We start from the raw sequence: 25,381 nt of genomic DNA, 5'->3' as shown, positions 1-25,381 counted from the left end.
GGGGTTCTGACATTGCATGTTTTCAGGACTCCTACAATTCTTTTTTAAAATAAAGTTTCCATTGGAGTCCATTGCAGCATTGGTAACCCAACTGTCCTATAATGCCTGGAGAGGGTAAATGGAACTATTCAGTTTAGCATTCACACACAAAAATCAGCCACCTAGCCAGGTCCGCACCTTTACATTAAGCTGTTTTGTAGAAGCCAAATTAAACCTTTGGGCAATCACTGCTTATTGAATCCAAGGCAATTTCTAGGATGCTGTCACCACATGCCCTCTAATATGACATTGCTAATCCACAGGCTGTGCTCTGTCTTCTGTTCTTGCCTTGGCAATACCCAGGTGCTGAACACCTCGCTGCCTTGAGTGCAGACCCAGACAGCGGGCCAGTGCCTGACTCAGTCATTGCCTACCCTACAGTGCATGAGTGAACCCAAAACATGCACATCTGGCACGAGTTCCATGTGTCCCATTCTGTATTACTACTCCACGTTCAGGTCCTTGGTTATACATCAAAGCTTACTGCCCCTGCTCCTGAGCAGACCTGCCTTCTCCCTGGCTTGTCTACGCACAGCGAGAACACACTGTGCGCTGCACAGCTGTTAACGCACTTAGCCCTTCTGTCTATTTTTATATTTTTCTACCTACTTGAGAATAATAAATTAACTTACAAAAGTGATTAAGAGGAAACTGTTCATTTGTTTGGATGAGAGGGAAGGAAGAAACGGAAGTATTCAACAACGCCTGCTTTCTCTCAGCATTATTTCTGTTCAGGCTGAGAACTACAGCTTGATGGCACAGTTTGCGTACCCTCAAGTTAAGCCAGTTTACTCCCACTGAGAGGAATGAAAAGAGAAATAGTGCAAAGAAGAGAACAGGGGAAGCATAGCCCAGAGGTTGCAAGAATAGGACGCACTTCGGGAAAGCGGGAAGCTGCTTTGCAGCACACTTACTGTTTTACACCTCAAGCAAATTACTCACTCCCTGTGTTTGTTCTGTACCTATACCCCAGGAGTATTTCCATGTTTCATGGGAGAACTGTGAACACAGAGGTATTAAACACTAACATCACAAATAAAGGGCAGCTAATAACTATGGTGAATAAGGTACCAAGAGAAAGTCCCCACAGTGCTGTTAAATCGTGACTCAACACCTGAATGTCTGAGATTAACATTACATTTGGATTTAAAGAAAAGTAACATGTCTATTCAGCCTTTTGAGGTCACGTTTTTAAGTTCTTCATAGTAATCACAAGGGCAAGAAAGCTATTGTCTCTTAAAAATGAAGATTTCCTCTCACACCAACAACTGATACTAGTAGATGCTGCTTTAAGGAAGAAAAAACCCCCAAAACAAAAGAGCCACTATATTGAGAAAGCAGCAATAAAACCATAGCATCTGGCAGCTGGAAATGCGCAACACAGGATTACAGCAGGAGGGACAAGCATCTCTTAGCAGGGACAGACACTTTAAAGGGATCATTTGGGAGCAGACCTACTATTCAGAAGAGAGAAGGTTCCCCCTAGAGACATAACAGGGAAGGAAAAAAAACCCTAACTCTTGGCTTATTCCTCAGCTCAGGTCAAATCTTCTGATTCCTGGAACTGAAGAGAGCTGTTATGAAAAAATATGTAAAGATTTCCACTATGCCAGAGCCTGGCACCATCTTCCAAGCATCTCACCTCTCCTTGCAGCATTTTTCAAGTATGCAAACATACAAAAATGGGAACAGATTTACAGAGGCAGGTCTCTCTCCACTTCTACCATTTCTGTGTGCCAGGGCAAAGGAACAAGTGTGATTGCATTACAGGACTCAGATAGTCAGAGCAGCATAGACTTATCATTCTTACCAGTGTGCACCTGTTTTCTCTGCTCAGAGATTATGGACTAAAGAGAAACCAAAAACTTTAAAGAATCGGCCATAATTGTTTTTCTCCCAGTTCTACGTTAAAGTCTTTTCCCAGTGTCCAACAACAAAATAAATCTCCATCAGTCACAGGCCAGAAGCCACAGCCTTCTGCTGCTGCAGGGCAAAAGGACCATATGTTGAAGTTCCTCGAGCTCAGACATTTTCATTTTATCTTGGTCACTTTCTTGATCCAGGGTACGTATTTGCTGACCTTTGTGTACACACCGGGGGAATCCTTCCGACCACAGCCGTAACCCCAGCTAGTGATCCCCAAAATGATCCAGCGTCCATTTGACCTCTGACACATGAGTGGCCCTCCACTGTCACCTTGGCAGCTGTCCACCCGTTTATCTTCAGAGAGGTTCCCAGCGCAAATCATGCGGTTAGTGAACTTCTGCCCATAACGCACTTGACAGTCTTCCCGTGGGAGAAGAGGCACCACCCCCTGCAGCAGGGTTCTTGAGTAGGACTTCCCTGGAACAGAACAGACCAGCCAGACCAATTCACACAGAGACAACAGCAGCGACCTAGAGCAACGGTGTTCCACACAAAAACAGATGTTTGTGCATTTACTGTCAAGGCTGCAGCACAGAAATAGGCTAAGCTCAGCATCTCTGAACCACCAGAACTTCAGAAAACAGTGCTACCAAGCCAGACCACAAAAAAGAGCTGTAAGATCAAAGAGATGGGGAAGAGGTTGGAAAAAGAGGTTAGATCAAAGGATGAGTCTTACTCCTGGTTCTGCTAACAAGTAACTTGAACCTTGTTCAATTTATTTCACCTCTCTGAGCCTCCATTTCCTCCTCTGTAAAACAAGGACAGCATTTACTTAAGAGAATAAATGCAGTAATATTTGTGAAGTGCTCATTCCTCCGAGAAGTTTTGGAAGATGTTTCAGAGGCATCCAAATATTATTCAAAGGGAGCTCACTTCATCTTTGCCCAGATTTGTCTCGTTTGCTCAAATCTCTTTATTTCCCCAGACTCACTCAGAACATAAGATTCCCGTGCTGTACTAGAGTACGACCTTTCTGTGCCCAAGGTTTATGGTAAGTTCACAGGGCAGTAAGTAACTGCACCTCTCATTGGGAAAGCCAGGTTTGGTGTGTGGGAGGGATTCTAGCCATTAAGACCCAAGACAGCTTAAGGGAGTTACATGACCAGGTTGCTCCTCAATCCTCCCCAGACACCCCAAAACGACACGTGCACCTGGCGCAACTCACTCAAAAGACAAATGTATATTTGCCGTTACACACTTGGGGTAACAGCTGGGAAGGATGGGTAAGTCCAAGATCAACAGACAAACTCCTGGGGCTATTTGCCTTTTGGCAGCAAGTCTTTCTGAACATATGGCTTTGCTCCAGTCACAGCAGCCCCAGAAAGGCCTCCTTGCCCCAAGCCCTGCATTGCACCTCTGAGCCCCAAATGGGGGAGGACTGGACAGCCGGTTTAGAGTTCAAAGCTGTCTCCAGACCTTGCTAATACATGCATGTCAGGACTCCACCAAGCCCAGTATTTTAAAACATCGCCTTGAGAGTGTTAAGTATTTAATAATTAATAGCTTCTAGAATATTACCTGCTCCCTTTTACCTAGGAAGCTCTATAGCAATGTGCTGCAAGAGGACAGGTACAGGCTGTCTTGAACCTAGTGCAGAAACCAGCCTCAGAGCCCAACTGTCCCTGCGGCAGTATCCAGGGAGATTGAGCAAGGTAGTCAGACAGATTCCTTCCACCTCTAAGCCCCAACTTCACTACTACAGTATCATGAAGAAGGCAGGAGGTCATGGGGGCCTCCCACAGGCTTTGTACACCAGCTCTGCACAGGCTGCTGCCTAAGGGGTCTGCTGTGGGCAACCATGTGTGTAGAAGGGAGAAGAAAGAGAGGACCGTTGCCAAATGGCAGCATTGCTCTCTCCCACAGCTTCAGAAGGATGCTATGGCAACCAAAACTTCCAACATGGGCAGGCTCAAGAAGCCTCAAAATCAGAAGAAAACACAAAGGCACAAAAATCACCTCACCTCTCCACTCCTTGGCACGACGTGCTGGCACAGACAATGGGAGCAGTAAGAACATGGCCTTGAGTTGTGCAGACAAAAATTAATGGCCCACGTAGGCTTCTGAACCCAGACGCGCCCGCCTTTCTTGCTCCTCAAAGCCCCATCACTCACCTGTGTCTCCCCAGCCAGAGATGATGCAAGCCTGCCTGTTGATGTCAGACTTCTCTTTCCTGTTGGGCAGGCAGACAGGCAGAACATGGCGATTGAAGGAGAGACAGTGCCCCTCTCTGCCCCGCATCCGGACCAGGGCAATGTCATTATCATTGCTGCCGGCCCAGTAGTTCCTGTGGAGGACAATCCGCTCCACAGGCAGCTCCCTCTCAAATTCATCCTTCACGCCTGTGTGGTAATCACCCACCCGCAGCAGGTAGCGCCGCACATCAACACCAAACCTGGAGAAAAAGACACTCAAGGTCTTGATGCTCCTACTAAGAGAGAAACAGACTCACACAAGTCTCAGTTGCTATGAGACTGAACCACCTCCTCACAAACTGATGAAACAGTGCCAGCTACAGGACTGTGGGCCCTCTTCAGCAGTTGTGATAATGCCAGCTTTTGGGGTCAATGTGTCCCACGCACAAGACTTTTTTTTCTTTTTTTCCTTATAAAAGGGGCTACAACAGTTGCAAGGTGTGTGAACTTGTGTTCACAGTTCCTTAAAGCACTGAAGAATGGCAAAATGCTCGTTCCCTTTAAGTTGGAAAGCGTCAAAGTTAAGAGGGCAGGTGTAAGCAGCCAAGGATAAAGCAAGCCTATACTGAGTCATCCCCATAAGCGCTCCAACCTCAGACATCATAACCTGAAGGTCTTGTTTTAGAAACTTTGCTCATGTGGTTCCACTGGGCTGGGAGGATAGCCTTGTATGAGGTTATCTTGTTCATCTTTGAGTACCCCTCAGGGCTCCCCACTCACAAACGCACCTTTTGAAGCAGTGGGCTGCAGTCACTACCCAGCAGCTGCTGATCAGCGTTGCCCCGCACAGCAGACGAGTATCTCGATGAAAACCCTTCAACCGTAGTGAGGCCTGCCATGGCCAACCGCCTCTGAAGAAGAAACAGAGGAATAATAGGCATCACACACACAGGAGCTGTTTTCCTCTTTTCCCATTCACTCTGCCCCATCTGGGCTCAGCTGGCGTGCATTCTCCCCTGGATGGGCCCACTGGTTCAAATCAAGTTCAAAAATCACCAGTGAAAATGTGTAAATGTATTCAGCATTTGCCAGGCTATTTCCAGAGCCTGTAGGAAAGCTTGAACCCATTCTGGCTTTTCTGGCAATTACAGGGTAGTACCTGAGAGACTTATTTCCACCTATGATCCTTTTCTTGCGACGGTGAAGCAGGCGCATCCCACACACACCAGATTCTGGACCTGCACGGCAAAGTTAGAGCAGTTGGGTAGATACTTTCAGCTTAAGTATCAAGAATTGCTGTCACAGAGCCAAATACCATTTGCCTTCCCTGAGGGCATTAATCCTCATGGTAGTTGACTGCATTGGGTTGTGCATATGGAATTCATAGAAGATTTGATCCCATAGGTTTCCTCAGTTTTTGTGGAGGTGCTTACCTCCAGTATCTGTAGTCTTATGCCAGGAATGGGGCCTCTACAGCTATTTCCTCAGTGCTCTAAACCCCAAAGTTTGCTCATGGTTACAGCTCTAAGGAAGGGTACGGTGACTTGGCTGTGGGGAAGTTCTGCAGGCTCAAAGGCCTGACATGGGTGGAGTTCCTCATTCTGGAGCACCCTGTGCTCCTAAGAAGAGACAATGAAAACAAGGAAAAAGTAGGAGGTGCAGGACAGAACATGCTTATTTTGTAGGTGAAATTTCAGCCAAAGAAGAGAACTACAGGGGAAAAGCATAAAAGCATGCAGAGATACTACAACTGGAGTCCCAGATTTCTGCATAGAAGAAGTGGGCACATCACCTGTTCTTCTGATGTCTTGGGCCTTCTCTTCCACATAGTCACAGATCACACCAGCATCCTCACTGTGCCAGCAGCTGTGAATCCCAGCGTCAGGCCTGACACACTGCCCCAGTATGTGCTCCGTGCCACTGCATTCTACATTGTTCAGATGGATGGGTCCGTGGCCTTCACCAAAATAAGCCATTGCCCTGGCTTTTGCTGTGCCACTGCAATTAGAGAGAGGGTGGCTAATCTGCAATAAGCAGGAGGCAGGTGAACCTGATGCACCAGCACATTTTCAGAGAAATAGTATTTATGTGTCACTCTGCTCACAGACAGTAGTACAGTACTTGCTGAAGGCACTGTGAGAATAGGACTCTACTCCCTCAGGCATATGCAGGTATGCCAAAAGTAAGAAATTAAGCACCCAGAAACAGGTCCAGAAAGAAGCGATCCCCCTGAGAGCTGTTTCTATCTATAAGATGCATGTACCAGAGCTCTTACCTGAATCCCAGTTGCCTGCAAACTACTGCAGCATCTCTGTCTGTCCAGCCATCATCACAGACACTGCCCCACTGCCCGTTCAGGAATACCTCAACCCGTCCCTCCTTGGTGCTTTCTCCATCCACCAGCCGCACAGGAGGCCCTGCAGCAGAAAACACATGGGTCACTGCAAGCAAAAAATACCAGAGAGTGTGAGGTACCCAGAACTTGGGTTCTGTAGGAAAAGATGAATCCCAGACATCAATAAGCTTAAAAAAAAAAAAAAAAAAAACGAAAAAGAAAAAGAAAAAAAAAGTGTTTCTATATGAAGACTATGTCCCTCATGCTGGAAATCATTAGTGGATCATATTCTGAAAGCTGAGTAAAGAGGAGGACAAGAACAGAAGGAAAGTTACTAACTCCTGAGCCAAGAGTGGACAAGCTTAAACATGCCTTGGAAATAAATCTATTAAATTATAAAACTATTATATTATTCTAGGTAAGAGAAGAGTTCTACATCCAGGAAAAAACAACAAAGTTGGATGCCATCTATTTTATTAAAAAATGTCTGACAACTTGGCAAGTATCCTGTAGTAGGGAAAGGGGAGAATATCAGACCTCATACAAATAAGGAAATTATGCTAACTTGAAATACAGTCACAATTTTATTTAAAAGTGTGCCATCCACACAAGAGAGTGCCAATTTCCATACCACAGCCCCTCGCATCTGAAGTGCTCTTGTCTCGGCAAGGTGCGGCACTAATGCAACGACCCCAGTTTCCTAAAGGGCCTAGTTAAAGGGGTCTCCTATTCCCACAGACATGGGGCTGAGGCGTCTCAGCAGTGACCGACGGCACACTGAGGCAGCCACCGCTCCTCAGGACTGTTTTAGAGACCGCCAACACAATTCCTTCCAGTTCCAGTTCCTCTGCAGGTCTGGCTGTAGGTCTGGTGGAGCCACAGCTCTGTGGTTGTGCCCCAAGACAGCCAGGGCTCGTTCCTAGGAGTCCTCCTCAAAAAGCAGCCCCCTCGCTGAGACAGCAGAGGGAAAACTCCCACATCTGCCAGAGCTTCCAAAGGAACAGGTCAGCAGGCGACACCTCCCCACCGTCCAGCGCGAGCGGCGAGGCGAGTTACCCAGGCTGCCGCCCACGGCTGTGTTGCTCTCAGGGGAACAGCGGACTCCCACATCCTCAGCGTGCGAGCAGTCGTGCTGCCCCCAGCTGCTGTGGGCACAGTCCAGGAGGGACAGCTCTGTCCCCAGGCAAGCCACATCGTCCAGTAAGATAAAGCCTTGGCCAGCAGCATAGTCCCCTTCGGAGGCCAGGGAAGCAGGACCGCTAGAGGAAGGAAGCAGAACATAACATCAGATTCATTAAAACTCGTTAATCCCACAGAGGGACCCAAGCTCAGACCCGAAGGGAAACTCCCCTGCAGCTGTGATATCGGTGGCCTCCTGACCCAAACCACTCGGTGACACACAGGACGGCAGCCAAGCAGCTTGCACATCTCGCCAGCCTCAGTTTTCAGGGAGGCCTGCTCAGACCAGTCCATTTTCTAGTGTCTGGTCAAAGGCACAGTCATAGTAGCACAGAGGGCCAGCTGTACCACAGAGGCTGCTTTGCAGACGTGACACCAGGTACGTCAATTTGGGGAGGGACTAGCAGAGGAGGCATCAAAACGATCAACATTTAAGCAATTCTACTTCTTTTTATAGGAAGTAGCTACCTGGAATTGAAATGCAGAAAGCTGCAAACTTCTAGGCACTACAAGAGATGACAATATGCAGCTGAACTCAAAGGGAAGAATTTAGTTTAGTCTTTTTTCAGTCTGTAAAGCTGAAATTTTACAAGGATACCCTAATCATATTTAAAAAAAACACAGAAAAACTTTACTGGCTCCAAGACTACGGTCTCCTGATTTTAAATCTTCCCCCAACTCATACGTGGAGGGACAACAGTTCAGCAACGGGCTGAAAGAAAAGCATTACAAAAAATCCCTGATACTACTCTACTACTGCTACCTGATGGTCTTCATTCAACTACTGAAGCAGGTGATGGTTTAGCTGACAGAGCAGATGGGTGATATCATTTAGTTGACAGAGCAGAGGGGGTGGCCGTGCTGAGCTGATACACCTGGAAATTTAAGGTGTATTGAGAGAACTTTCTGACTTTGGGGAGGGGTTCATAAAGACAGTATCAAGCCTGTTATCTGCTTTCAAAACAGGCCGAGGCAAGAGATAATAAAGATTTTTTTTTTTCTTTCCCCCTGGGAAAGGGTGTGGATACCTGTTAACCTTTTTTTGAATAAAGCTGTATAACAGTAATAACCCTTCTAACAAAGACAGCACTGAAGGAAGTAAGGTCCAGCCTATCCCAGGGAAGGGGGTTGGAATCTAATTCCTGAAATTAGGAAGCACAGACGCTACACACGCTCTCGGTCCTACCTGAAGCCCAGCTGCCTGCAGACCACCTGGGCACCGAGGTCTGTCCAGCCATCATCGCATACTGTGCCCCAGTCTCCACTGTAATAAACTTCTACCCTGCCTTCGCTGGGGCTGCGGCCACCAGCCAGCCTGACAGTGCCCTCTGCAAGGGGTGGGAGAAGGAAAGATCAGCACTCAGCAGGGGTGAAAAGAAACAGCCTGTGTCCCACTGCTGAAGTTTCTGTGAAGCCCACCAGTGAAAGAAACCAAAGACACAGATATCTGTGAGTACTCAAAAAACAAACATTCATTGCTCCCGAACATGGCCAACTGTCAGGGGAGGATTCACCTCAGCCTTTCCATGCCACCTGTGGAAAGCAATGGGAACACCACCAAGCCTGGCTCCGATCCATTCCCACCTGCTGCCTGCTCTCTGCCTCCACATCTGGCAGCCCTTGTGGGAGCCGTACATAGGAGCCCTGTGGGATCCTGAAGCAGGGGAGCTATCTGCTGAGCAAGCTGTGTAATATGGGAGTAAGACAGACCACATCTGACTGGCATAGAGCTGTAGATCTGTACCTGTGAAAGGGTCACAGGAGACCCCGGCATCTTCAATGTGGTCACAGTTCTGCTGTCCCCAGTCACTCTTCTTGCACTGGTCAAGCGAGAGTTCATTGCCTGAGCACTCCACTTCATCCAGCAGGATCGGGCCAGATCCCTGCCCATAGTGAGCCCATGACAAGGCTTTCGGGTTCCCACTGCAAACGGTAGAGACACACATGCTCACAGTACGGAAGGTCACAGTCTTGTGCGCTCAGTCTGCCTTGCACAGGGACTCCTCTGTGCTAGGCCGGTGTCCTCCCATAGACAATCTGTATTTCTGACACAGTGGTGTTGCCAACTGTTAACTGAAATACCTTACTGAAAGTTTTGTAACGAGACCTTCCAACACATAACAAAAATGCGCCTGGAACATGAACAGTTCAGACATCTGGGGAGTTCTGAGGACACTGATGTTTCAATCTCAGCGACAGGCAAAACTCCCACAGTTTGAGGGATCTCAAAATGGAAATGTCTATTTTAAACAATTCTTTACTGATTTGATTTTCAAGAATGCTCCGTATACAACAGCTCCCATGTTAAGTGCTGAATGGCACAGAGGAGAACGAGATACTCTCTCTTGCTTTCCTGTCTGAAAAGGATAAGGGCAGTCAGTGACACTGGATATGTTTAAACTTAACCAAGTAAACAACTGCAGTTCACTTATGGAAGTCACCATGACAAGTTATCACTGAGGCCAAGAAGATTTGCATTAGGACATGTGTGCAAAAATAATGAACAGGGATAAATGCAAGCAGACCTTGGATAGGTATGCACCAACATTGGGTTTTTTTGACAGTGTAAACCCATAAAACTGACAGGAATTAAGTACAAAATCCCTTTATAGGATGATCAGTCCAGAATTATCTTTCCCAGGGTTTCTGTACACTTCCCCTAGAAAGGGCTGGTACTACCGGGAAAGGACATGATCTTGTGTTCTTCATTCTGCCTACCTCTGTTACCACTCCGTGACATACAGCAGGGAAATTACCTGAGTCCCAGCTGCCTACAAACTACTTCCGCATCCCGGTCGTCCCACTGGTCGTCACAGATGGTACCCCACTTGCCATCATGGTAAACCTCCACTCGCCCTTCAAAGCTCTCCTTTCCCCCAACTAAACGCAGCGGGGCACCTACACCTGTGCTTCAAGAAAGGGAAAGAGAGCACAACAGAGCAAGACAGAGACAAAGCACATCCAGCAGTTCAGGGTGTGGAACCATTCACCAGCCAAAGGAGGTCTTGGGATGCTCTTGTCCCACCCTACCACATCCCCGCCCCTAAACCCCACCCAGAAGCAGCCGTGATTGCAGTCCACGGGATGGGTGCTGCTGGTCCAGGGCTGGATCTTTAACTGGCTGCTACAGTGACTAGGGCTTTGCTGCCTGCAGACAAAAACCTGCTTTGATAAAAAGGGGATGTGGTCATAAGCAACAGCCATCTTTCAGTGATTGTAGAAGTTTTCCCACTCTGAGTATTTGGGATTGGGAAAGGATGGATATTTTTCTGCTGGAAGGAAGATAACCACCTGTACAGCGGGTGAAAGAAGAACATGCTCCAGTGATTTGCTCTCCACAGCTTCACGACCATAGATTTTACATCTTATCAGCAACACTGACACAAGAAACAGGGAGCGAACCTCCCCTGGAGATTTACCTTCAGGAGGGACACACGTTACCATGGCACTCCCCTGGCTACAAGCTCCTGACACGGCTTCCCGATAGCCGCACTGCAGCAGGGCTTTCTCATCCCCATGGCAGTTTGCTGACTGCAGGTGCAGGGGAACAGGCCACAGTCCGGGATGACTCTTCTTCCCAGCTGTGCCGATCTCACTGGTACAGAGAAAGCAACAGAGCAATGAAACGCCGTAGCACTGCTTGACTCATTCGTGTTTTCCCTCAGTTCTTCTGACTCTCCAGCCCAGTTCTGGCATTTCACATCCCAGTGAGCCCAGTTGGTTGGGAGTGCATAAAGGGGTGGCCATGTACAGTCTAATGGGAAAGTACAAGCAAGCACAAAGCACTTCCCACCATCTAACCCATTTTGTCCTCCTACTTACTGCAGAGGAGTTGGTCTGCTCAGAAATGGCACCCTCATTTGAGAGTGATAAATGAACCCACGAACGAATCCTCCTCTGTGGCCCTTATCTCCTTGCTATTTGGAAGTTTGAAGGTCCAAATCCCAGACTCCCAAAGAGGGTTCACACTCTCAAAATTTCTAATAGAACACTACACAAACTCCAGCTGGTAATACTACAAAGGGGCTACGATCTCACAGCTCACTCATCACAGCCTGGAGCACCAAGCAGAAACTACTGCTTTAAAAAGTTCTTGCAAATGCTGGTTGGGGTTTGACATAGCCATGGAAAGGTAAGAGTAGGAAAGGACACTGTAAGTGGGAAATGAGCCCACAAAACAAACTCTTCTCCCCCAGCCAACACCTTGTGTCAGAGGGACTGTAACCAGAGGGGCTGTTCTTTCCAAGGCCAGGTGAGCACGTAACTCTGGCAACCAGACTGAGGTTCCTACCTGAGACCTAGTTGCCTGCAGACAACACTGGCATCCCAGTCAGTCCAGTGGTCAGCACAGATGGTGCCCCAGAGTCCACTGAAGTACAGCTCCACACTGCTGTCTTCAGCCAACCGCACAGCACCTTCCAAAAGAAAAGAAGAAGAAAAAAAAAAAAAGCTGCTATCTTCTGATAGAGGTTTCATATCAGCAAGTCTTGGACTTGAACTGCACCTGGCTTTTCTCATCCCTGTTTTGCTGGTGCTGTCACTGAAGTGACCGTATGATGCAGTGCGGGACGTGGCACCTTCCCAGTTCCAGGAATGGCTGCTCGGGAGCATGGCTAGTGCTACACCCATTTCAAAGCCATGGTAATACTGGCAGGAACCTTGGGTTCTGCCACAGCTCCAGGATTTTCCTTGAAATGGGGGTGATTTCACATGCTACCTGGAAAAGGTGTATGGAAATGGCAGGCTCTCTAATTCCTATGACACTCCACTGATTTATTTTTCATCGATCACCTCACCTGTGAGAGTCACTGTTGCTACATCTAGATGTTCAGTAATGGCAGGTGAATCCTCTTTAATTTCTCTAAGAAAAGGAAGTGCCAATGTAAATGACCTTTCAATTCCCACTGCACTACAAATTTCTACCACTGTTTAGAAAGCACATCTCCTCACTCAGTTATGTACTGGGAGGAAGGTGCACCTCTGTCTGTAGTACCTCAGTGCAGGCACACAGCACAACTACGCTTGTTGTATCCTTCCCTTTAATGAAGCCGTCTTTGAAAGAACTTCCACTGACAAGGGAAAAGACTTTGTAATTTAATTTATTAAACTAGTGCTTTACCTGCTTTACAAAATGCAGGAAAAGGGAGGAAAGTCAGAAAACAGGAGGACGAATAGAACATTTTCAAGAGTGCTGCGCTGGAGTCAGGGTACTGAGAAAGCTCATCTCCCTCGCATGCCTCAAAATAAGCAGCAGTCCTTGTGTCGGCACTGAGAGGAATTTTAAAGTCAGCCTATGACCTACCTTGCCACAGAAGATTTACAAACCTAGCCACAGAAGATTTTTCCATGCTATATTTGAACTGCATGAGGAGAGCTCTGATATGGGCACTTAAGGAACAGGAGTGGGTTGTTTTCCACATAACTTAAACTGTTTCCAAAGCGGCATAAGTTAACAGTAAAAAAAAAAGAAGTCTCCTTGTATGTGAATAAAAACATCTATACAAGGCATTATGGCTACAGCAGCTTAAATCCACCCCCTACTACATACAGACGTTCTTCTCCCACACAGGCTAGCCTCTAGGCCTAATTATTTTGACCATTCAGGACAGTTATTGTACTCTGCTTCTTTCACAGGGTGTCCCACCTGCTGCTTGCAAGTCTGTGCAGCACAGTTCTGGCCTGAGCCCCCTGAGACAGCGCAGCCCGGGCACCGGCAGAGACACGCAGCAGCCCTTACCTTGGTTACAGTCGCAGTTAGCCCAGCCAATGGCCCCTGACGCAAGCCGGTAGAAGCACCAAGGTGTAGTTCCCCCGTCTGGGTTCCTGCAGTGGTTGTGGTCCCCCAAGCCACGGTCTGGGTACTGCTGAACATAATCGGGGAACTCTGCCCAGCTGAGGCACTCTGCCCCAGCCTCAGTGACCGCCAGCGAGCCATTGTAATACCCAAGAGGTCCGACACCACACACGCTGGATGCTGGGCACAGGAAGGGAGCTGTTAGCATCGCTTACGGCATCACACACCGAGGCTCAATGTGGGAGATACCAGCTCATCTCCTGAAACAGCCCTTGCGTCTGCAGTCCTGATTGCTACTTGCTTGATTTCAATTCCATCACGCTTCAAGGCAGCTGCTCAAAGAATGTTTCTAATATGCACTATCTGAAAACCAAACTGATCTGAAAGTTATGAACTGCCCAGATAGACTTTTGAAATGTGTTAACTCTGGGCCCAAACATGGACAATTTGAACCGGTTCCCATTACCGTTTATTTCAATAGATGTTCAAGCAGCACTTGAGCCTGGCAGACACCCCTCCACTTCCTTCCCCACCTGCTTTGGCACCTGAAGAAGATACTTTTAAATTTGATCCTAGGCTCTTTAGAAGGTTAATTGCCTGTCTAAATTGATTGAAACTGGAAAGAGTTTAAAATTAGCTATAATTTCATTCTATAAAGCAGGAAGGTGGGAAATGACATTGTATTTCATTGTATATATGTTCCCTATCCACATTAGCATATCACCTCATTTATCTGAACTTGGCCAATGTATAGGAAGGGAAAGGGAACCTATTCTGCGGGGAAATGCCAATGTTCCAGGCCAGCGCCCATGTGAAATATCTCATGCAAAGAAACCCCAACAATTAATTTAATATGGTCTTTAACAAAAGAAGAAAACTCTCCATTACTCTCCATTCATGACCCTGAAATAAGAAAAAGGGAAACCAGAACCAGATTCTGTGTGAGGGTGGGCTTTTTAGAGTGCATAACATGGGAAGAGCAGACTCAGAAAGGGATAACAGTTAGAGCTCTATTCACTGATTAAGCAAAAGGAATCCAACACTTTCAGAAAACCCCTCTGCCATAAAGACATGTAGGGCAAACGGGAAGGGTACAAAGAACCTTTGCCTCACGCCATTTGCCTTCTAGCTGCTGCCAAGTGCAGAGGGGGTAAGTGACAGCTGAAGGCTAACTGCAAGGTACAAAAATGAGAAGCAGTTACAGGTAGGTGTCTGGAAAACACACCGTGCGCTTTGCATCAACTGGGACCCTCGGAGGGGGGCATATGAGAATTCACTAGTTATTAGAGTGGAGGAAAGGTGAGCGTGCAAAAAAGACTGAGGCAGAGAAAGAGATGAAAGGAAAAGAACATGTGGGAGGAGTAGGGAACTGCAAGAGTATTAGACATGAAGACAAGAAAGCGGTCTGGCCATTTTGGGGAAGGAGATAAACAGACATTGAGGCAGGAGAAAAGATTGAAGAAGTGATGGAAAGAAAGGAAGAATGCCAGGTAGCAGTGGTTCATCGTACCTATGGTCTCAGATCACCACTGCAGGAAAGAATCTGCCTGATGACTGAATTAATAAGTTCTTGTTCTTACCTGCACTCTGCAAATGGTTTTGGTTGGGCTGGGATCCCAGGAAAGCCTGGGAAAAGAAACAGAGCAAAAGCAGAGAGATGATTATCCGATGAAATAAACATGGGCATGTCCTAAAAGCAGCTCGGCCTTTTGCTGCTTTAGGCAAACACACCCTAGTAACCAGCCTCTTCCCCGCTCTCCCCATTGCTCCTCTTCAAATCCAATCACAGCTCTGCCCACTAACAACAAAATGAATAATTACTGGCCTGCAGAGATTTACCCTTGATCTAAGCACTACGTTACAGGGCTCTGCTTGTTCTTTTCCAGTAGAATTGGAAGCCTGAGTGAGGTGCCTATGGAAAGAAAAGCTAGAAGAAAATAATTGTTACCAGTAAGAAAAATAATGAATAACCACTCATTCCCCCTCCGTTTATGGGGCAAGCCATCTATGGCCACAGCAGCAGAGATATATCTACGTGATGGGATGATGCCCCCAGGGATCCCTGTTAAAATAGTAATAAACATCTGTGCACAAAGTGGGAAACACCTAAAGAAGAAAATCCATCAAGCCTTTCTGAGGATTTTGTTTTTAATACGTGAGAAGATGATATGGCCTGTGGTATTATTATCCAAATGGGGTTAAATAGCTAAGAACACAAAATATGAAACAAAGCCCCAGAATTCCAGCATCCTGTCTGGCCCCAAAACTCCATTTCCTCTTACAGGCAGTGTGTTTGGTGGTTATAACTCAACTGCTGGCTGAGAGATAGGGATCTCCACTCAACACCATTACATGGTGTGCAGGCAGGTGCAAGATCTTCACAGACCCAGAGTGAAAAAAAGGAACTGTACATGCTTCTGCTAGCTCCTTGTGGTTTAATTCGTTTCTAAATACTTTTTAATGAACATTTCTAATACTTTTATATGAACTAGGAGTTGTAATTCACAGAGCAGAGGTGTGCATATAAAGAATACTGGCTATTGGAAATGCTTCTGTTTTTCTTCAAACTGCAGTAATTTTGCTTCTTTCAGCTTCACCTCTCCCTGAAAAAGGGAAGAGTAAAATTTGGAATTAAACCAAATCCATCTCTGGAATAAGCAGAGATAGTTCCCATAGATACCTGACAAGAATAACACCTACTCATGGCAGGTGTCATTTTCAAATCAAGGTTATGAATATGGTCCAGCAGGTGTTGACAACCACGGCCAAGCTCCAGCATCACCCTCCAGAATTCAGAATGTGACACTGCCTATTGCAGATGAATTCCTGACACGGTTCAGAAACAGCAGATCAGATCTCAGGTGTGTATGCCCAAGGGGATGCACAGATAACACAGCATGTAACTGAAAAACCCTTTTCCAGCCAAAAATCCATCTACCTGCATGTACCAGGCTGTTGCAAGCCCACATAGTGGTCTGTGAACCAACAGTGCTGGAGGACTTATCTGAGGATCTCAAAGCTCTTTACAAAGATAGCAAAGTGAGCTACGCTACACCTTTGCGACTGCACCGAGCAGGTGACTGAGCCACGATCCAGGTCCCCCGACTGCTAGCTTTTAGTGTGCACCTGCACACACATAAACCTGCAGGCGATAGAGGAATGGGTTGCACTAATAACAGGCTGTACATGGAAGTCTGAACCTGCTCTTCTTGGAGATGGACCATAAACGAAAGAACTGCAGTCCAAGTAATATGCTTCCCTTCTAATGAAAGAGTAGCTGCTGCCAGTTCCCGTGGCAGTTTCCAAAATCCCCTAATGCTGACCATCACCACCACCACCAAATCTTAGTGCAAACAGCCTGTGCTGCAGTCACTGCCCCAGGTCCGCGCGACTATAAATCATCTGTCCACAACAGCAAGAGGAGTAATCAGTCAATCAGCAAAGAGCAGAAACAAAGGATGTCTCCTGCCAGGGTCACTGCAGCGCTTGAGAAACATCGGAAACCTGAGCCAAAGCATCTGCAAGCCCTTGCGCATCCCGCTTTCCTGCTTTGTTTCCTTTTCTGAATTTCATATGCACAACAAAATGAATCCCTCCTCAAGCCCGCAGCCCTTCCCAGAGACCACAGCTGCCCAGACGCTTTGGAAAACATATTCAAGTAATAAAAAGATCCACTTACAGTGAGGATATTAAAAGAGCCATGTGACTTCCTACAAGCAGATAGAAGAATAACCATTTCTTACCTCCACGCATCTGAGACACGATAACAGACTCGCGAGCTCTACCAGGAGCCCGAGTGCTTTGGGGATCTCCATCCTTCCCGTACAAAGTGGGCAGAAGCTTCTTCAAGCATCACGTTCTCGTTTGGCTGCCGGGCTCAGCGGCTGCCTCCTCCCCGGGCTCTGCAGCCGGGTTTCCCCGGGAGCAGGGCACTAGCCGCTCCGCACCAGCGGGAGCGGGATGCCTCTTCCATTTCTGTGTCGGGAAAGGGATGGAAGGGAAGGGATCAAAGTTCCCAGCAGCATCTTAGAATTTCACTTTCTCCTTCCTCTCCTCATCTCTTCTCCTTAATTCTTCTCTTCGGAAAAGGGAGAAAGAGGGGAGAGAAATCAGGGAGGAGAACATGCCCGGAATTTCTCTAGCACCCTTAAAAACAGGAGGAGGAGAGTGCAGGCGGGAGGGGCGCAGCCCTCAGCACCCCGCCGTGCCCCCCCCCCCCCCCCGCCCAGCCGCGCTCCAGGTGCGCGCCTCGACCCAGCCCCAGCCTCCGCCCCGCCGCCCTGCCCTCTCCTCTCCTCTCCTCTCCTCTCCTCTCCTCTCCTCTCCTCTCCTCTCCTCTCCCTCTCCTCTCCCTCTCCTCTCCCTCTCCTCTCCCTCTCCTCTCCCTCTCCTCTCCCTCTCCTCTCCCTCTCCTCTCCCTCTCCTCTCCCTCTCCCTCTCCTCTCCCTCTCCCTCTCCTCTCCCTCTCCACTCCTCTCCCTCGATGCCTCCTACTGCAGCTGCCTCTTCCTCCTCTCCCCGAGGCACGAAGGCCAGGGCTCCAGCGGGGAGCTGGGGCCGTGTCCGACCGCAAAACCCCCGGCAACGAAAATGGAAAAGGAAACGGCTCGTGCACACACGCTTGCCAGGGATTAGGCTTGTTGGAAGGAATCTGGACTTTATCCCCCCGACCGCTGCCTCCTCGATTAGCTGCCTGCAGCTTCTTGAGGTCAAACGCTCCTCAGATTTGAACCCAGGTAAATGGGACCCAAAAAAACTTTACGTTAAGCAGCTTCCAGATCTCCCGGTGGAAAACCCATGGGTGGCACAGCCCTCTCCAGGGCGCATTCCCCATTTTCAGCCCTGCATCTTGCTGTCATGGGTATTGCCTCCAGAGATCTTTTCCATCAGGTGTCTCCTTGACCTTGGGGCTGTAAAGTTATTTACTCGATTGGCTAGGCAGCTTTCCAGAGGCTTGATCATTATTGTATTGCTATGAACATTCCTATGGGGGTTTTTTAGCGTTTTCAGCTTACTGCTCCTTCATATGAATTAGGGTTAGAGGCTACAGCAAAAGTTTTAAACATTATTAAATCTAAGAATGGGATCAGTCAGTTTGAAGCTGTTCAATCTCGGAATTTTTTTTACACGTTCCCTGTGCCACTCCTCAGCTCAGTCTAACGGGAATTTCCTATATTTATATTCCAATTTTGGAGGGATTAACTCCTGGTGTTCTGCAGCATGAAACATGAAGGTCACCTTAGGAAATGAGCTCACTTTTGGCCAAGTCTGCTGAGCAGCATTTCCAAAGACACCTTCAGCATAAAAACAAGGATCGGGATGATAAAAATCCATTGGCTTAACAAAAAGCGTCATTTTTTTCTTCCCTCACTTATTGCCCATTACTCACTTCACATGACAGTTTTGTGTTGCCTCATCCTCGGTCACTCAACAAATGCAAGGAAATTCCACTACATGCTGGACCTTTCACAGGAGTCGCCAAGTGGTAGGAGGGAGTGCTTTCTGGAGCGGATTTGCACCACCGTGCATTCTGGACACAGTGGATTTGGCCAAGAATTACACTCAGTTAATAAGTTAATCTCCTATATCCTCATAGCGAGGGAGGCAGATGATCAGAGCAACAGAGGATGGAAACAGCTTAGGTGCTACAGCACGCTGTAACTCTCAGGCAGCACTGGCAAAAAGGAGCAAAACAAAATGAGAAGATGGGAATGTGTTGGAATTTAGAATCACTTACTCCAGTGAAAACATGAGGAAATGACATACCGGAGGCAGGAACAGGAAATCTACCAGCATTCAGAGAAATCCGCTCCTTAGTCAGGAGTAGAGAGGTTGTTTATGCCCCTTCAGAACTCCTGTAAGACGGTCACCTTTTTAGCCCTTTAGACCTGGAAAGAAAAAGCTGCATTCAGCCTCTGACACATACTAATAGGGTTTAAAACCTCTAGCAAGACTGTACTGAATTTCTCTCACGGTAGCTTGTTAGTTGCTTCCCTCTCAAGGGAAGGCTTTCCTAGATAAAGTGGTTTCCTAGATAAAGTGGTTTTAAAGGACAGACAGACCAGTGCACCAAAAGCAACCCAAGTCCCAGTTTGGTATTCAGTTTCTGGAGGAATGACAAACTGTGCAAAGATACAGTAGATTTTGCAGCTGTCTCCTCTGTAGTGGGTCCTGTTTTGGAACTACCTACTTGGCAAGACTCCCCCTGCTTTTCTGGCACATGCAGACATTCTCTGAGAGAGGTGGATCTCAGATTCTCAAAAGCTTCTCATGGCTACATGGCCCTCTCCAAGGTAGAGAGGAAGACCAAGAAGGAAATTATACCAATATAACTGTGGCAGTTTAGATAGGTAACTTATCTAAAGATAAGATAAAACATACATTGAACTTTCTTTTGTGGGCAAGTTTGAAGCCATTGTAAATACCCAAGTCCACTAACACAAATCACCTTCTCACCCTGATATAAGCACAGTTCTGTAATAATAAGTCTATGATTCCCTACAGAGTCTTTCCGCCTGGATTTTTCCAGATTATTCTGTATTGACCCTTCTGAAGAAGAAGTACCATCTTCTAAAAATGCTCTTGGCTCTCTGGAATTCAACCTCTTTCTCCTGAACTGGCAGGACTACTATTCATCAAAACCAGCTGAACTATCAGTGCTTCCTCCATAAGAGATCTTCAGTCAAAGCCTAAAAAGTGAGGTAGTTAATAGCAATCATACCCAGAGCTGGTATAATATTCAAGCTGTAAGGAACAGAAGTAAGATCAAGGAATTCCAGCAGATTTGCTTAAATCCTGTAAATCTGACTTAGGAGGGTAGAACAGCTAGTCAGCTTTTGTTTAATTCTTTCCCCACCACGCAATCACATACAGCTCTCTGCAGCAATGTCCTTAACCAGTGGGCTCAGCACCAGAGCCCAGTTTTCTTTTATTCCCCAGCAACAGCATCATGGGGTGGTACAAGCCCTGAACTCAGAGAGGACGGTGTCATTCACTGCAGCTATGCACATGAACTATTAATGCAATAACCCCCAATATGAGCATGTCACGGAATGCATTTAAACACCCAATATAAGCTTAACAGTGAGATATGGGGAAATGGCAGCAGCTCAAATTGCCAAGGACAATCAGTAACTGGAGGCTTTTCGGTTACAGCATGGGATCCTGAGCCAAAAGAACTGCTAGAGTACTGTTAAAAGAAGCACTGTAAAACCTGGGTGCATCTGAAAAGCATTCTCTTTCCCTCCTTCTTTCTCCAAATAAATGCATTCCTTTAAGGACTGGAGAACCTCAGCATAGTAATTTAGTAATTTTAAGCTTACAGTAGACATGTAAAAGGTCAGAAAAAAAACCCAAACAACTGAACTTGTGAAACTCACTGTGAAGCAGTAAAATCCAAAACCAGCTGTCCAGATTAGGGCGAGTGGCGCAAAATTTCAAAAGTAAAAGTACCAGAAAAAAGTGTTAGTTTCTCCGTTACAGACTCTTATATAACGAGACAGTTCTTCACAGACACTAGAATTCGGTACATTTAGCACAGCTGCTAGCTTAAGACGTGCAAAACTATACTTGTAAGTTTTAATACAAAGAAAGAAAAACCATCATCAACAAAAGTGAACTGAGAATTCATCGGTTCCTCACTCCCAACTTAGCTTGTCTCCTTCAGAAACAAAGAATTAGTAAGTAGCTCTCCTTCTTGAAGAGCATCTTTCGGACTGAAAATGCAAAACGTCATAGAAACAAAGTGTTTTCCCAAACTTAGATGTGGACATCACGTTCTTACTGTCCTCAAGTCCTCTGGAAGACCCATTTATGCCACAATAGCAACAACAGAATAAGCTACCCTGTGGGATAACCCACTAATGAGCCATTGAAAGTAACAGTTAAATGAAAATTGCTTCAACAACTTGAAAGCATACACTTGACCAATATTTATGTGATGAACAGGTATCAATTGGCCTAGGGCTCCAGAGAATTCCGCTCCAGCTCCACGCAAACTCTACAGTCAGTCACATGTGGGTAACCACAGAGTCTGTGTGCCTGACACTCCTCTTACTCTGCTTTCTCTTTATGCCCCAAAGAATTAGTGATATAAATGGTTGTATTGTTAGTTCTCTGAGGCACTGCATTTTTCTTACCAATTAGGTACCGGTCCTAAAACAACAGGGACCTGCCCGCAGTTTTGTGGTACTCTAGTGAAAAAAAAAAACAAATCAAAACTACTAATTAATTACATGATTTCAGTATTGGTCCATGCTTGAACTTTCTCTCCCCTTTCAGTTTTTTTTACCAAAACAATGGAACATTTTGTTGTAGATTATGAGTCGCCCAAGCCAAACTGCAGTCTTGCATTATTTTATTATAGTACAGACAACGTAATCAATCTGACATGGCACCATACCTGTCCCACCTGCAAATCAGAGGGCCTACATCGCAAACTTCTACATTAAAGTTATATTCGATCCTTACCAATGTACTGTGTATTAACAAGGTATTTTGCTGGAGGTTTCTTCCTCATTCCACAGCATTCTTGTACAGCAGCAGGAATTTAAAAAATTTCAAGAGGAACCAAATTGTGTATACATACATGTAGGAGTACGAGTCATGAGATTACTATCAGTTTTAAGTTGGCTCAATATCTGGGCCTGAGCACTTTTTGATAGCAGCTCAGAAGTTAGGCAGGAACCTTATACATGAGGAAAAGTCACCCCCTAACTGTTACAAAATGCATTTACATGCATTCCTACAAGATTTTATTTCACAGTGAGAACCCGACTCCACACTGTGGCTAGTTGAACAACACACTGCAGAAATCCTAAGACCGCAAGACCCAATAACCTCATGAACAAAGTCAGCAGGTGGTCAAGATGGGTGTTTTTCACTCTGGAAACAAAGGTGCAGTCAAGATCCATGCAGCAGTGCCGACAGATACCACATGACATCAAACACTCATTCAAGTCTGCTTTTCACTTTTTTGCCCAAGACTCCAACTTTAATTGCTTGTCCACAGTCCCATTAGTAAAGCAGATTATATATAGCGTGTGATCTGAGGAAACCTCCTCAGGAGCTTGTTCACTTTGCTTGAAGTTAAGTCTCCCCTGGGTGACAGGGTGTCCTCATTTTGATCCTTGCGCTCCTTCTGAAACAGAAAAAGAAACCTCAAAATATTACCTCTGTTTACTTGCCGACTTGACTCTCACCCCCAATGACTACTACTAACTGTACTTGGATGTTTCTTTGAGAAGAATGCTGTTTCATTAAGGAATGTTTATAACAGCACTTGGCTCAATAATCACAAGGCTTTCAAAAGCTGATGACCTTGAAATGATGAAATTAATGAATGACTGACATTCTTCCATATTTTTAGTTAACAATATTATAAACTTACAGTAACAAGGCAGAAGATCTTTTCTTTCTACTTTCTATTATTCATTTGTTTCCTTTGTAATCTACCAAATAAATTCTGGACAATTTTCATTTATGCTGTCAAACAGCAACAGTAAATAATTATTTATTAAATGATGGTACTATTACTGAAAAAAATGGAAACCTGAAATCAGTTTAAGGACAAGTTTAGTACCTGTACTTACCTTTAGTCTGCTTTTGAAACTGATTTGATTTCTAATTTATCATATAGCTGGAAACCTTTAATTTCCAAACAATATGAAACTTATTTTTCAAGAAAACGTCTAGCCTTCAAACTCAGAAACAGCCTAATAGAACTCCTAATTTTCAGAGAATCTGCAATAGCTGTAACTATCTCATGTATCCTGAAAATTCTGTTTGTTATGAGGATTACTGAAACCACTGGTTATTTTTCTACCACCTTATCTCCACCCTCACCCCTGCAAGCACAGAACTCTTTACAGAGTCACAACAGATTGGGATTTGGGAATCCTAATTCCCCATGCTCTCCCCCACTGTCTAGATAATGCAGGTATTGAATTGGTACCTGACTCAGCTGGTTCTTAATTTTATGAATCAGAGCAGTTGCTGAAACTTATTTACACTGTACGTCTCCCCGGTTACAATATAAACCACATCTTGCACCATACAAATCACTGACTGCTCTGCTTAACAGCTCCAAATCGTACTCTCCCTCATTCAGAACTATCATGTAATGTGGAGAAAAACAGTGATGGTTATTGCTTCTTTAGTGCTGAAACATTAGAGATAAAAAACTGGAATAAATCAAAACAAATGGCCTAGGTCAGAAAACTGAGAGCACAACTAAGCTTGACTGCAAGAATTTGACAACACAAAAAGGACTGGATGCCACTGTTGTTTCATCCTTAGTTATAACATGCCAAACATCCAGTCCCTTCCTACACTCCTTTATTTTAATTCTAATTTAACCTCTGCATTCAAAAAGGAAGGAGTGCATGTTTGATCTACATCATTCTGCATCTCTCCTACAGCTCAAATAAGTTACAACACCCATCAAATTGTTCAGAGAACCTTATTATTGTCGGCACACAAAAAATGATTGGGGGCTTCCTCCTTCCCTACTACTAGTCTTACAGAACACAAAAGAGGCCTATAATTACTTCTGCCTTTGCCACGCAGTCATAGAACATCCGGATCTCCTCGGCACAAGCTGTATCATTGAAGTCATTCTGTTTCCAGCAGGCCATCATTACTGACATCTCCGTAATGCATGTCGCCTCTAGGAGGGAAAGACACAACCAAAAATCTCAGGTGCTTGGGATTTCTTGCAAAGAGCCTCCACAGTGCATTAATCTCCAGACAGAAGTTTAAGGTGGGGTAGAGGCAAGTGAGAAAAACAACACTGAAGTAAAGATCTCATCGTTGCTTTGTGTAGAGAAGATGTTGCTAGCACAAAGATTAGCACCGTTGCAGCCATCTAATGTCTGACTGAATTCTTACGGTAAATGCTATACCGAGATGTAAGTGTATTTTACATGCACGGTTCACTTACGAATATCACAAGGGGCAAATTTAGGGTTGTTGCACGAGAAAGTAACCTTTTCAAGAGAACCCGTGTGCTTACTCTATGGCACAAACCAGACCCCCTGCCCCTCTGCTGCCCTGCAGAGCACAAGGCGCTTCCGAGCGTGAGCTCGACCCAGCCCTGACAGCACCGTGACCCTTCCCAGGGTAAAGCCGCAGCGGAGCGGCGGGACAGCTGCCGGGGACAAGGCCGGGGCCCACCGGCGGCAGTCCGGCCCACCGCGGCTGGGCCCCCCATCCCCGGCCCTCTCTCCCCGGCGAGGGGGGGCGGTTTAACAGCCTGGCACCGGCAACTCACCTCCCGCCCGCTCCCTGCGGTTCGCGACCTTGTTGGCCAGCACCAGCGGCCGGGTCGGGCGGATAACCGGGGGCCGCTTCTTCTGCCGCCACTGCCCGGAGACCCAGCGGGTGACCCAGGCCGGGTAGACGGGCGCCGCCATGCTCTTTGCGACAGGCCGTACGGCGAGCGGGCCCCGGCCACGCCCACCGGGGGGCGCATGCGCGGCCCGCCCCGGGGCCGCCGCCCGCCGCCACGGTGCCGTGCGACAGCCGCCCGCCGCGACAGGGGCCGGCCCGCCGCGACAGGGGCCGGGAACGCTAACCACCTGCTCCGGGCCGCGGCAGTACGTGTGCAGCCGCCGGCAGCCCGCAGGTAACGTCGGGCAAATGGATGCGTTTGCGGTGTGACCTCGTTCTTCCTCCCCCACGCTCTCCTCCAGGCAAAGGCCGTGAAAATTCAGTAACTTCTCACAGTTTCTGTGTGATAGGGAACCACCCAGTAACAACGTGGAGACACCTTCAGATTAGGCTAGAGGGCTTGCGTCTTGCAACTCTAAGCATTAGAGATCTTGCAAATTCAAGAGAGGGAGATGAAGTACTTTCCAGTGTTCCAGTCCATGTGAGGTTCAGCTGCTCTTGGTTTTGCCTCTTGTAGTTGCCCCTACTGATACCCACTTTTCTCTGCTGCACTTGCCTGCTGCAGTTACTAAGCAGACTTGCACAAGA

At 46.7% G+C, this 25,381-nt stretch overlaps 2 protein-coding genes across 2 annotated transcripts; both read right to left on the bottom strand.

The window, feature by feature from the left end:
• Positions 1 to 1,671: 1,671 nt before the first annotated feature.
• LOC104027554 (neurotrypsin-like) lies at positions 1,672 to 17,220 on the bottom strand. The gene is made up of 15 exons (XM_009478320.2): positions 17,149 to 17,220; positions 14,986 to 15,031; positions 13,349 to 13,585; positions 11,903 to 12,026; positions 11,031 to 11,206; positions 10,368 to 10,515; positions 9,356 to 9,534; positions 8,798 to 8,939; positions 7,489 to 7,691; positions 6,373 to 6,514; positions 5,890 to 6,095; positions 5,257 to 5,335; positions 4,886 to 5,008; positions 4,077 to 4,357; positions 1,672 to 2,382 (listed from the first exon to the last, which is right to left on the bottom strand). Exons 1-15 carry the CDS (start codon positions 17,218 to 17,220, stop codon positions 2,072 to 2,074), a joined length of 2,469 nt encoding a protein of 822 aa, XP_009476595.2. The 3' UTR covers positions 1,672 to 2,071.
• A 4,536-nt stretch (positions 17,221 to 21,756) lies between these two features.
• CHCHD1 (coiled-coil-helix-coiled-coil-helix domain containing 1) lies at positions 21,757 to 24,816 on the bottom strand. Its single transcript, XM_075717756.1, has 3 exons — positions 24,675 to 24,816; positions 23,953 to 24,071; positions 21,757 to 22,544 (listed from the first exon to the last, which is right to left on the bottom strand). Exons 1-3 carry the CDS (start codon positions 24,814 to 24,816, stop codon positions 22,434 to 22,436), a joined length of 372 nt encoding a protein of 123 aa, XP_075573871.1. The 3' UTR covers positions 21,757 to 22,433.
• Positions 24,817 to 25,381: the final 565 nt, after the last annotated feature.

The sequence above is a fragment of the Pelecanus crispus genome, chromosome 10 (genome assembly GCF_030463565.1).
Source record: "Pelecanus crispus isolate bPelCri1 chromosome 10, bPelCri1.pri, whole genome shotgun sequence".
NCBI classification, from domain to species: domain Eukaryota; kingdom Metazoa; phylum Chordata; class Aves; order Pelecaniformes; family Pelecanidae; genus Pelecanus; species Pelecanus crispus.
The sequence above is the reverse complement of the archived record's forward strand: the minus strand, read 5'-3'. Positions and strand labels throughout refer to the sequence as shown.

Coding starts and splice junctions, on each gene's coding strand:
- CHCHD1 (XM_075717756.1), bottom strand. CDS start 24,816: ATGGCGGCGCCCGTCTACCCGGCCTGGGTCACCCGCTGGGTCTCCGGG. Junction 24,072..24,674: donor CCGCAGGGAGCGGGCGGGAG/GTGAGTTGCCGG, acceptor TTTCCCTCCTAG/AGGCGACATGCATTACGGAG. Junction 22,545..23,952: donor ACTGCGTGGCAAAGGCAGAA/GTAATTATAGGC, acceptor TTTCTGTTTCAG/AAGGAGCGCAAGGATCAAAA.
- LOC104027554 (XM_009478320.2), bottom strand. CDS start 17,220: ATGGAGATCCCCAAAGCACTCGGGCTCCTGGTAGAGCTCGCGAGTCTG. Junction 11,207..11,902: donor TGCAGGCAACTAGGTCTCAG/GTAGGAACCTCA, acceptor TCTCTGTACCAG/TGAGATCGGCACAGCTGGGA. Junction 5,009..5,256: donor GGTGGAAATAAGTCTCTCAG/GTACTACCCTGT, acceptor TTTCTTCTTCAG/AGGCGGTTGGCCATGGCAGG.